This window comes from Haemorhous mexicanus, chromosome 4, assembly GCF_027477595.1.
Source record: "Haemorhous mexicanus isolate bHaeMex1 chromosome 4, bHaeMex1.pri, whole genome shotgun sequence".
Classification (NCBI taxonomy): Eukaryota; Metazoa; Chordata; class Aves; order Passeriformes; family Fringillidae; genus Haemorhous; species Haemorhous mexicanus.
Window position 1 is genome coordinate 54,925,876 of NC_082344.1, and position 12,976 is coordinate 54,938,851.

A 12,976-nucleotide genomic window follows, 5' to 3' on the forward strand; every position below is an offset into this window, starting at 1 on the left:
AGAACAAAGAAGTATAAATCCACAGAATAAAAATAATACACATTCCTAAGTTTCAAACAAAAGGCACCTAAATCCTGAAGGTCTGAATATCAAGGAAACCAAAGTCAAAACTAAAACTGCTAACAAAGCCCTACTTTGAGATACATATTTGTTTGGGCAAACTAAAATGTTCCAATGTATATAAATGTACTTCCAGTAAAATTATTATTCTTTGCTATATCACAAGATTTTTAGAGCATGTTTCAAATAAATTCCTTTAATCTAATAAGAACCAATGACAACTTTATTATATTTTCTTAAATATGAGTTTCAATGACTAAGTTTGGGGGAAAAGGTTAGGAAAAGTTGACACTGATAATCACTATGCTGGCAAATGAAAAATAAGACTTTGACAAAAACTATTTTGTAAAGCATTAACAGGGCTTTATTCAGACAAACGTGGAACTCTAAAGTTAAAAGCTAAGCCTTCTGACTGATCATTTAGGATTGTGGCTCTATTTATGCAACAGACAGGAGCTCTAATCAAACTTCATCAACAGTCTTCTGGCCAACACAATTGTTTTAACAGAAATTATTTTCATTTAAAATAATTATTTGTCTTTTAAAAAAACTGGTCTGAAACACACTCAGAAGGTCAATAGAATGAAATAAGAACAACTCAAATAATGAAAAGTTTTTGCATGGAGTGAAAATATAGAAAATTACTTGGCTGATGATACTAGAAGATCTTTTTTGAGACAAGCACACAAAATCACATGAGTAGGAAAATTTACTCCTGAAAAAGTAAGTTTAGGAAAGAATTGTTTCTGATAAACCATAATGTTCTATTTGGATGACATTTAGCGCTGTTTCCTGAATATATGAATGGAAGGGGGTGGGGGACGGTAGAATACTCCGGGATAATCACCAGCATGAAGTGAAGCAGGTTCTTTAGTAGCTGGTATTGAGATAAAGAAGATAAGGCTGTAGCATGGTGTGCCCTGCAAACAGGGCTCACTTACAATTACATTGTAAATCCATTGCAATTACATGGTAATTTCACTTACAGAACTGGGAAGCTTGACTGTATTAATTTAAACTCATTAACCCATTTGGCATCCCTATCAATTTCCATTATCAGTGTTGCTGCTAACATGTTCAGTATGGCATACCTTTAAGAGACAGGGAAAGGAAAGGAGAAGTTGCAACTGTGTGTACAGAATCATTACCAAATCCCTTGGAAAAATTTGCTTTGAGAATTTTACGTCCATGACTCAAGTAAGTCTTATTAAATTGAAGATTGAACAGGATTCTGCAGGCTCGCATTTCCTGCCTCAAGCTACAACATACTCCTGAGATAAAGCTGAATTAAGAGATTCTAGTTAGTACTCAGCAAGTACAACTGAAGAAAGTGATGAAGCAGCATCCTCAGTTGACTATTTTCTTAGGTTTAGAAAAATCAGCACCTTGGGGAAACAGGAAACTTTCACACAAGAGAACAAAACCAAAAAAATAAACAGCAACAGCAATAAAAATTGCTTGCCAATGGCCAGTGACTGTTGACAGTGCTTCTGAGGACATTTGGTCTCATTAGCCTTTTGAGCTGAAATAAGCAGTCTTAGGTCAAGGGGTTAAGAAAGAGTTTCACACTTTATGATTTTTAGGGAGCCACTCAGTTTCGGGTTCTCAGGGAAACAAGTGTTAATGTCCTTTTCTTCAATGCTCTCTCTCTATATTTTAATTCTAAGAAAGAAGGCATGGAAAAGTATAACTTGGAACTGCTGCAAGTAACCAAGACAAATGATGGGTTGACGGGTTGGGGTTTTTGTTTGTTTGTTCTTGGGGTTTTGTTTTGTGGGGATGGGGGTGGGATTTTTTTCTATCAGCTCTCCATATTCCTGACGCTTCTAGCCCCATGTAACTACTTGGTCAACTTGCCTTTAATGTCAGGCACAAAAGAACAGTAGTATGTTTTTGTGTTACCATGAACAAAGGACAGAACCAAATGCTTCAGGAAGGACAGAGTGAGCTCTCAGGTTCTTGGCAACTTATCCCTCACACAATTTAAGAAGTGCTGCTGTCTGCTGCATAACCATAAATTGCTTTGGAACAATTGGTTCTAAAGAAAGAGCCAGTGTCTGAAAGAATTTGATGGATCAAAACAACAAATTATGTAAGTATCAGCTCTACATTCAGTGGTGGAGCAGTTAAAGAGCTCCCTCTCCCATAAAAATCTACCACCTTTGGTCTATACTAAATTGTTTTAATTATTTGTGCTAGAGAGTTCCATATTTATGACACAGGAAAACAAACCCTACACCAAACTATTTGCAGGTACTAGCTCACCTTTTTTGTGCAAAATGCCCACTTGGTTCTCCACTTGAATTATGCCTTAGATATTTTAAAAAGTTGGGTGAAGAGGCCGAGGGATTAAGACGAGCTAGAGTAGGAGAACGTGCAAGTTGACCAGAAGAGCTTTTAGATTTGCCGACAGATTCGTTCACACCATATAGTGCGGATTCCAACCAGAGCGATGGAGTTGAGGTAGCACAGAGAACAACACAGAAAGAAAGGAAAGGAGGGGAAAAAAAAATGAAATCCCTTTTCTAACATTTGAAATGGAGCTGGCATATGTAAATGAGACATTTCCTATGTTTTTCACAGTTAATGCAGCAACTGTAAGAACACGAACTGTTTTTAACCCAATCAGCAAAGTCCCAAATTCCCGTTTACAGGCTTCAGCAAAGCATTTCAGAATATGACCAATTATAACTCACCAAAAAATGGCACTAACACCCCCATTTCTTTTTCCTTACATGTACTTCCCCTTGATTTCAATGAGAAAGTCAGGCATATGATCAAGAGTTCCAATGAATGAGAAGTGAAATACAGAAGTATTTCAACAGTAATTGGAAAATGTCAGATAGAAGGGAGGGAGAAAACTGTCATAAAGTTAAGAGGGGACTAGAGATGCAGAGGCAGGCCTTTGAAGGAGGACAGCTTGAAGAATATTCATATTAAAGCAAGTAGTAGTTTGTTTTGTGAGTAAACTCTAGAGAGGCTCACTGAAAAGCTAGACAGGAGCCCAACCTCTACCAATAACTAAGCACTTTAAGTCACTTTTGTGTGCTATTTCAAAGCTACATATGAAATCATCAACTAGTAAGGTTTTCAGGATCACAGAGGCTAGTGGATATTTCTCTGTAAAAAGAAAACAAGAAGTAGCATTTATTTATACTGCTCACAGATCAAAACAACAAAAATGATTGCTTGGATAAATATAACAATCAAGTAGTTTGTGACATATACTGTGGAACTACACATCTCATGTCTTCTTTCCCCTGTGAAGCACACAGGGCTAAAGGTGCTTTTAAAAAGAATACCTACAAACCTCCAAGGAGTGACACACTGCATCTCTTATCAGAAGACATACCTGTTATGCAATTATCATCCCCAAATATGCCCTCAACAAACAAAATCATAGCCTGCTTTTAATAAGGCTTACTTTCTTTTGTGAGGAGTCTCTGTGCTCACTGAGTGATACCTCATAAGTTTCCTCTGAGGAACAGATGGCGATGTTTCGACAGGCCCCAGAGATTCCTGGCTCTCAGTCGGTAAATGACTGAGTGTGTTTGCTCGCCTCCGGAAGCTCTGCTGGGGCAATGGGACAGACTGCTCCAGAGAGAAATCCTCTGTGTTGCTGCAGAGATCATCCAGTGATCCACTGGTCTTGACAGCATTTTCTGCAGGAAGTGTAGGAAGTCTGTCTTTCTCCTTTTCACACAATGGTGGCTCCTATCAGTGCAAGAAATAAGGTTATCAATATCTGGGCTTAAAATCCATCTTTGAGATTGCAGTACCTGTCATTATTCACATCCCACAGACATCTGCCGCAAACACACGCATTTTTATCAAGCTAGGTCAAAGAAATATGTTTGATGTTTTATGTCCTTATTCATCACTTAGGCCAACAAAGCAGAGTTTTTACTTTGCAGAGAAAATTTAAAGTAATTTTGAGAGTAATTGTATTTTATAGTATGTTGAACACAAGTCAAAAGAAATAGGGTCAGACCAAAAGGGTGATGTTTGGCTAGCAGTGAAAAGGGTGAATGCAGAATTCACCCTTGCAGGATGCTGTATCTCTAGCAACCCAATCTAACCATATAATATTCCACTTGTCTACCTGCAGATTCACAAAAAGAACTTAAGCCTATGACTAGATGCCTGTTTCAATCCCAAACCATGCATTTTCTTTTTTCCTCATCTTGTGTTCTTCCTGCAGAATCAGCCATTCTTTCAGAAACATAAGCAGAAAGAGCAGACTCTTGTTTACATGGCGTCAGGAGTCTGCAGGTGAGTAGGCATTACAGCAGAATCAATAGCTGTATAGCTAAGCCTGCAGAGTGCTATGCTGCCTCCAGGGAAGAAGACTGGATTCTTCCATGCTGCTCGTTTGTATTGTTTTATACATACTTAAAGTTTTCTAACCACACAAACAGGGAAATTACCTCCTGTCTTAGTTTTAAGTTTCTTTTAATACAGTCCTGCATTCATGGTACGAACTTTCAGGACTAAAACCAGTCAGATTAGGATCAGCAGCATGGTCATTATAGCACTTGTTTTGCTGCACACTGTTGTAAAATTCAGATGATGTTATATAATATTGTATTTCACATATACTCACATATTCATACAAAATATATGTTATATACAGTACAAGGCATTTCTAATTCAATAGCACTTCTCTGGTTTATAACACAGGGAATCAAATGAAAAGCTTGAAAGCAACTTGAAACATTTCACATCTGACCATATTTCATACCTGTTTAGTTGTTTCAGGGAATATTTTTTAAAGTGTCTAAATATGTACAATTATCCCAGGCTTTACTTACTTTATTTGTGCTGCTTAAGGTACTGGACATAGAGCTGTCCAAATCCACAGAACCAGACCTGTCCAGTGGACCTCTGGCTTTACTGCCCTGTGGCAATAAAGCACATCAGCAGTTAAGATTATGATATATCATGACACACCAAAGAGATTTGGGTAGCACAGTTGAGATCTGTAATTTTCACAGACAGCATCAAATTTGATTTCCTGAAATGCCTAAAAATACCCTTTTTCCCTATGGGAAACAGAAGCTTTATTCAGGATAGTCTCTGTTAATGTGAAGGATCCTGTATAATTAAGGAATTCTCATGGGCAATGATGTGCTTTCCATGATATGTACATTATCACATATTTCACATGTACTAGAACTACTATTAAAGTACCTTCTGTATTAGGTACTTACCAAGATACAAAAAAATTAAAAGGATGTCTTTTACAAAGGACTAAACCCATATAAATTTAATACACAGGAAAACATAATTTCTGGTATTACCATTCAGTGCCTACAAATCAGAAAGCAAAAATATTTCTGTAGAATCTGTGAACAATATTTTTATATAATTTGTTTAAGCAATGTTGTTGTGTAACTAAAAAAAGTATCTGATGAATTCTAATGTGCTAACACAATTATGGAACTTGTATCTTCCTAACCTTAAATCATATAATTTTTTAATGTTCTGAAGTTAAAGCTCATGTTCTCTCTGAAGTTTTATTCCAGGTAAAATATAAATTGTTGTCATTATTCAGAACAGTGACTGTCCTTCTAGTTCAGCCAAAACCTCTGGCTCCAGATCTGATCAAAATCGAGAGTTTCCATCAAAACAGCAATGCCAGTGCAAATGCAACCAGTGTACAGCTATGCTTACATAGGCAGCTTATACTAGTCAGGACAAACTGAAAAAAACTAGAACAGTACTACAGCTAATATAACAACACTAACATTATATTTCATATCCTGAGAACAGCTGCAGTATGATTTTATAGGGGTGAATTCTAGAAATGCTGTCTGGGAAGTAACAAGAGGAGAAACTCAAATATTTTTGTCACTGTGACTTTAATAACCTTTGGGCTAAGGTCTGGAATGCTAACAAATAAGACTTTTCTATCAAATAAACAAAGCAATGACATTATGTTCAAAGACAATAAACAAGAAGATACTTACACGCGATAAAATACTTTCAAAAGATTCTGTAAGAGACCTTTTTGCTTTATTCTTTAGCATGTCTAATCTGAATCTTGAAGCAGTGCTGGACACTTCATTTACAGCATTCTCAGCAGGAGGTTGTGAAGCCTGCAAGTGTTTAGAAACAGAAATGCAAAATACTCAACAACATGGAGAAAATCTCAGTGAAGGGTTTGAAGACTTCTATAACCTGTACCAGTAGTTTTTCCTGGTGTCCTCAGCTTGTCATGCATTTTTCTCTAGTGATACTTGTACTGAAGTTTAACAAACTATCCTAAAATAAGGACAGGAAGTCTCTTACAGGAAACATGCTGAGTGAACTAGCATGCTTCAGAAGAACTGCCATTTTGATACTGATTTACAGCTCTATTGACAAATCTTCATTTACGCCAATGTAGAATTGTACAAATTCTAAATGTTTAAGTGTAACAGATCAGAGATTTCTTATGGATTGCCTTGGCTTCAACCAAGAATTAATCAAAATCTCATCATTAACAGAAACTCTCAACTTTCTCTGTTATAGTAAAATCGGTCTTTCCAAGGGCCAGGAAGATGTGTAACAATCTACCTCTTTCTATATATTTCACCAGAAGAAATATTTTCACCTTAAAGCTAACAGTCAGTTGAGAGTTTTGCTTCTTAAATAAATATTTCAGTCCATTTTTCGTGCTGGTGAATACTAATGTTGCAAACATAAAAACAATACTATGATACAAACATTACCATCCAGACCCAATATCTGCAGTAGAAACCAGAGCTCAGTTTTCAATGCTGTTTTGGGAGGTTCATCTTGAAGCTGACAGGCACCATAGCCCTCTCTACTTGTCCCTAAATTCAGAGATCTGAATGGCTGATCTGTGCAATTAGTACTGGGCAGGTGAATGACAGATTATAACCATCACCAAATTGTCCTGCCTAGATGTAATTTTAAAACATCCTATTTCCAGTATGACAACTTTACAGGCTCCTGTATTTTCTTTTTACGTTCTGTCCTGGTTATGCCAGGCCAAGGTTAACTTCTGTAGTAGCTGGGAAGGGGCATGGCCAGGGCCTGAAGGATATTTTATACCATCTGTCATTGCTGGAGGTAGGGGTCTCACTTCAGAGAGAAGGGGCTCTTTCCAGTCAAAAAAATGTATCAGGAGGGAGCCTTCCAGTGCTGTCTATCATTGGGGGGGTGGGTTCTGTGTGAATAATTTCTTTTCTTGTACCCTCTGTGACTAGTACTGTTGCTATTGCTGGTCATTTTCTTACCTCATTGCTGTTTCCAGTAAATTGTTCTTATCTCAGTCTGTGATCTTTGCCTTTTGTGCCTCCAACTGTACTCTCCATCCCACTGCAGTAGGTGCCCGGCTTGGAGAGTCTTGGTAGGGGCACTGAATGGAGAGTACAATTCCTAAACCATGACACCTTCCCTCATTTTATTCTCCAAGGGTAAATCAGATGCTGCTTGCTATTCTTACGAAAAGACATTTATTTTAAAGTGTTTTTGTTAAACAAGATCCATGTACTAGTATCACATTTCATCTTTTTTCTCCCCTGATTTAAATATATTTCTTTAAAAAGACAATGAAAAGCATGAAAGTGAATATACAGAACAGAAGGGAACAGGGATATCAGGGTGTCATGGGTTAATGACTGCTGAGACAAATAACAGCGTGTGTTCAAAGTTATCTGCTATTATACAGGCCTGGAGATAAATGATCAGAGTAAATAGAAAATGTTATGCTGAGACAAATGATAGATTATGGGGAAGTCAGTTCTCTTCTTAGAACACTGGCATCTTTTCAAGTGTCATATTAAGCAATTTGGTTTCAGGAACTGAGCAAACAGATTGCAGCAGGCCTTACAAATTTTCAAATCATTGAAGACATACTTCAATACTTCATTCTTCATACCTAAAGATCTTATTTCTCTTTGTATATCCCTATTTCCAAGCTGTTTGTGACTGACTATCAGCTAGCACTGCACCAAACAAAAATATTTTAGGTACGATGACAGAGGACCTCAGGCAATGTTTCTTCCTCTTATCCCACAACTGAAATGCTTTATTCTTAAAAGCATATTTCTGGTGAGATGCCCAAGACAATAAATCAGAGAGTGAAATATGCAATTTTCCTTCTGTTTACTCAGGGAGGTCAATAATTAGCTAGCAAGCCATAAAAGGAGAAGAGATTAACAGAGTGAAAATATAGTAAAGGAAGATTTGCTGCTACTTTCCTAATTTCTTTACAGGTCTAATTACTTTCCATATATTTATTTCCTAGTATGTATCACAAATGGCTGACAACAATCATCACAGTGGAATTATCAACCAACAGCAGAGGGAGAGCCAAGACTTTTAAAAGGGTCCAAATAATTGGTATGGAAAGTTTCCAGCGAATGGATGGAATCCTTTTTTAAATACTAACCTCCCTGAGTTGTCTCAAGGTAGCTACTCACAAACCAAGGCATCCAAAACCACTAATCCCTTTGGAAAAACCTTAACTGTGCTGTATGGATAGCCAGTTAAACAGCACTGATGGAACCTGATGGAGAATAAAAGGTAGCTCATCTCTTTGGACATGGATAAGAGCCTCTGCTGCTGTTTCTGCAGCAATCCTCCTCATCTTAAGGCAACTTGAAATGGTTGTTTGTACACAAGAAATTTCAGTCCTGAGTAAATGTAACAGGCTTTATCAATGACCAAATCCAATGTGCTATCATTACACTGACTCAACATTGACAGCAAGATGCCAAACGCCACAGATCAGCTGAGAGCAATCACAAATTCATTATACATTCTCTCACATATACTGAATTTTCTTTGAAGAGAGAACAAATAAACAATTTAGTAGTCTGCCTTGTTAACACCCCTGCCTCCTAGGCCTGAAATCAGACTGTACCAGGGACCTCAAAATTTGAGATATCTGTTTTGGCACATGACAATAGTTTATGAACCATAAGCAAACCCAGTATTCACCACTGCTTACACACTGAAGTTTCAAATTGCAGGTGATGCAAATTTGCCTTTGGAAAGATATAAAAATCGAATGGAAAATTTTTTCCTGGCTTCTCCTTACATGAACTCAAATTGAGTGATTACTTACCTGTTTTGCTTCTCCAACATGAATATGGTCCTTCTGTTTTTCTTCATACATGTTTCTCAAAAGAGAGATAACCAGCTCATTCTCTTTTTGTTCATTTCGTGGTCTTAATTTCTGTAATTGAAAACACCACAAGCACAGTAATGATACATTTGTGTAACAGTTTAAAAATGTTTACACTTTTCATTTGTCACTGTAATAAATCATCAATGTAGGAACAAGTTTAGTCTGTTAATGCTACTACTCCAGTCCACCAGAGGACACCAGTGTTCCAGGCAAAGCACCAACACAGCCACAAAAACACTTGCCCTCACTTCATGACAGAACTTACACCGAGAAGTGTAAGACAGAGGACAACTGTACAGATATCAAACTGCCACAAGCAAATAAAGGCTTTAAAAATATTTTTGCCAATTTTCTTTCTAAAACTGAACCACTGTAGTTCTGTAAAACACATGGAGTACTGTCCTAGAGACGGGATTCACAACACTTCTAGAAATCCTTCACGCTGGACATTTAATTTTTGGGAAATGATATAGGTTTTTTATAAATTAGCACACAAGGTGAACCTATTTATCTATACTGCATTTTATTTTGATCTTAATTATTTTAAGAGCAGATTTAAAAACAATTTATTAAAGAATTTAATCCCAGAAACCTAACTTTTGAAAAACATATGCTGTCTTAAGCCTGTTGATATAATGCAGAGGATACAGTACGAATTAATGCCAAGGTAGCCATTACAGTAATAAAAGTACCACAGGAAGACAGTTACCTAAAAATGAGAATCATGGTAACAATAAATGGATCTGTAAGAATGCAACATTCCAGGCTGTCCAACTCAAAAACTTAGCTGAGAAAAATGGGCAGGAGATTTGTACTTTACCCTTAGTTTTACCAAGTTAATGGTTTGCAGACCCTCACCAGAAGCAATCAACAGTTTCCTGTGACTACTAGAAAGAAGCTTTAGACTGTGCAGAACACTAAAAGGCAACAGTGCTGCTAGCTGCCCTATGCTAGCTGCCCTACGCTAAGAAATTACTCAGCTCATAGAACTGGTTCCACGGAGTAACTTCCAAATTTGGTACTGAGTGATAAAGTGCCACGTGGAAACACACAAAGAGACTGAAATGACTCAAAAGAGGAAGGAAATGTTACTTTTTTAAAAGCCTGAGATTTCTTTATCTTCAACAGTGTTTCAATCCCAGTGACATTTCCTACAATCCACATCATCTGTTTTAAATCCAGCTATGCTTTCCTTTGTCCTAAAATACATTTAATTGAGAGATAGAAAGTTTCACTTCTTTAGTTAGTTTGACAAGAATTAAGATCTAGGATAAATTTTAGGCAAGAAATTTTCTCATCTGGGAATATTACAGAGATTTGTTTTGGTCCAAGTAACAGTTTGAATGTCCTCATAGTACGAGTTACTGCCTTCACCCATAAAAAATGTGTTCAGTTTTACTCAGTGGAAAGGCAACATATCCATGGAAAGCAAGGAGTTTTAGGGGAAGAAAAATTAGTAAAACAGGAATTTTCATCAAAAGATAAGTTTTTAACAGCTATAGAAAAACAACTGAAATTAAAGCACAAGCTGGCTAATAATCTATTAAGTAAAAAAATTTAAGATTCACAAAAAATGAAAATTACTTCTCTGTTTTACACAGATGTTAGCAAAAAACACCAGCTGCTTTAAAATCTTGTAGGGAACAAAGCTTACCTGAACCTCTTCAAAAACAGAGGCCTGTTCCTGGTTATTTAGTGTGGTTAGATGCTTTTGTAGTTCCAGTTTAGTCTTAGAAGGGTGCAACCCTACCAAGAAGAACAAAAATGAACAAATTAGAGGGTCAATTTTTTCAGAATTATTCAATCACATAAATATGCTGACAATTTAAGCCAAAGCTTGTCAATTATTCAAGCTGGCCCATTCCATGATTTCATAAGAGGGCATTAGAAAGAACTCTAGGTTAATTTAAAGCTACTACTAAACTCATGTCTTTAAAATGAGGGACATGAACTCTGCAATGAGGAGATTTACTGAGAACAGACCAGGATTATACTCTTAACTGAAGACTCCATTATGACACAAGATAAAATAAACCCACAATCGACTGCATTTTAGCAGACTGTTTTGTTTGTGTTTTGTGCAGTGCTGCTTGGATAATGTTTATGGTATAAACAGAATTACCTTTCATTTTCTCCAATTTCTATATTGTGGGCCCTTCTGAAAACAAGTAAATTTATTGCTTGTTAGTGAAGGTATTACTTTGCCTTTTGATGAAAACATTTATTGACAGTCTAAAGCAGACTACCCTTTCATTCAGATTATTTTTTCTGTTCTAGTCCTGGATTAAATTCCTTTCCTCTATTTTCTGTGGAAAACCAGCAAACCATCAACAGTATTGTGCACTTCAGTTTCTGATCATGGAATATCTCCTTCAGAAGCAGATGATACGATTAACAAGATGGCATGATTGAAGGCATTAAGGGACATTTGCTTTTAAGAAACCTCCCAAAAATCACAGCTAGGTGAAAGCCAAAATAGAATGAAAGTAGTTTTGGAAGTGCTCCAGTTTCATCAAATTAGCACTAGGCAGGTTTTAGTCCAACAAGCCACTGCCACGTGATCTGACAAGCTGCTGTTGCCCTTTATTCACCCCAAACATCACTTAAATGAACAAAATCTAACAGTGAAATTTGCTGAAACATAAGTAGGTTCTTTATGAATCGAACATCTGCTTGTGGGCAACAGCTACAATTCTAACTTCTGCATTTCCATGTAGGAGCAGACAAACACACATATTAAAAGTATACTCTTTAGTTCTTGCTTAGTGATAGCATAATGCCACTTTCTAAGTGGACTCAATAGGACAGCAGGTCATAGCTATTGCAGCATCTATCCTTCAGAGGTTCCTTATCCACAGTCTTCTGCATTTATAGAGCTAATAGAACCAAACAAGCTGCAACTTACTAATGTTTACACTTGTAAACAGTTTTCAAAAGTTCAACTAAAACACAATAAAGGAGTTAACCTCTTGTTAGAAAATTCTTATTACTTTACAGAAAACTTGATACTACAGTCCTCTCAACAAAACTATCTGGCTCTCAACTTTCCACCCCAAGTCCCAAGCTCTTTTTAAGAATTAATTTCCTTAGGATTTTACATGCTGTCCCCCAATGAAACTGCCACAAAAAAAAATATTCAACCGGAAAATTCTTTAAACCTCACCTTCTATCTTTTCACAGAGTTTATGCAAACTTTGCATAGGACACCCTTCACAGAGCTGGGGCTGTGCCTTGGAAGTTTGTTGCACAGCAGCCACAGTGAAAGCCTGTTTCAATGTCATCATGATTTCATCAACCTGAAAAGAAGAGCATGTAGAAGAACAGAATTTCACTCTTCCACTGTTTTCCTTAACACAAACACAACAGTATTTTAGAATTATACTGTCCTTTGCTTGGGAATGTGCTTATGATTAAAACCCCAAGCTGTTGCTATGTCAGCTCTGTGCACAAACACACAAGCACAATAAAACTCATAATGAACTCATGTCTCTTCCGGGCCACCCAATTTTATTACTGTGGTTTAATGAAAGATCCTACCCTCTATCTCAAACCCCTTTCTTGTCTCTGATCAAAAAAGCTTACTGCAGTTGTGACGCACGGGTCTTACTTAGAGCACAGGAGTGTAGTCCTGATTTTCAGAACAGGTGCCCTAAGAGAAAACTCTCCCCAAAAAAGAAGCATAAGGTCTAACTTAGTTGGTGAAATGAAGATTTAGTGGATTTTAAAGAGGATTTTAACTTCTGCCCTCAAAACAAATGAAAAGGTCTCTTGCAG

The 12,976-nt window shown here is 36.9% G+C and overlaps 1 protein-coding gene across 7 annotated transcripts in view; it reads right to left on the reverse strand.

Moving 5' to 3' along the window:
• The window catches only part of TBC1D1 (TBC1 domain family member 1), a 101,434-nt gene that overhangs the window by 35,205 nt on the left and 53,253 nt on the right, over nt 1–12,976 (reverse strand). For 4 of the 7 annotated variants that reach the window (XM_059845008.1, XM_059845007.1, XM_059845010.1 and 1 more), the window contains 7 exons: nt 12,366–12,498; nt 10,857–10,948; nt 9,140–9,250; nt 6,030–6,158; nt 4,872–4,958; nt 3,485–3,774; nt 2,326–2,454 (listed from right to left, as the gene is read on the reverse strand). In XM_059845008.1, the coding sequence (XP_059700991.1) occupies nt 2,326–2,454; nt 3,485–3,774; nt 4,872–4,958; nt 6,030–6,158; nt 9,140–9,250; nt 10,857–10,948; nt 12,366–12,498 (971 nt within the window). The remainder of the gene's footprint in view (nt 1–2,325; nt 2,455–3,484; nt 3,775–4,871; nt 4,959–6,029; nt 6,159–9,139; nt 9,251–10,856; nt 10,949–12,365; nt 12,499–12,976) is intronic. The other 3 variants (XM_059845009.1, XM_059845012.1, XM_059845011.1) reach the window with 3 other exon arrangements.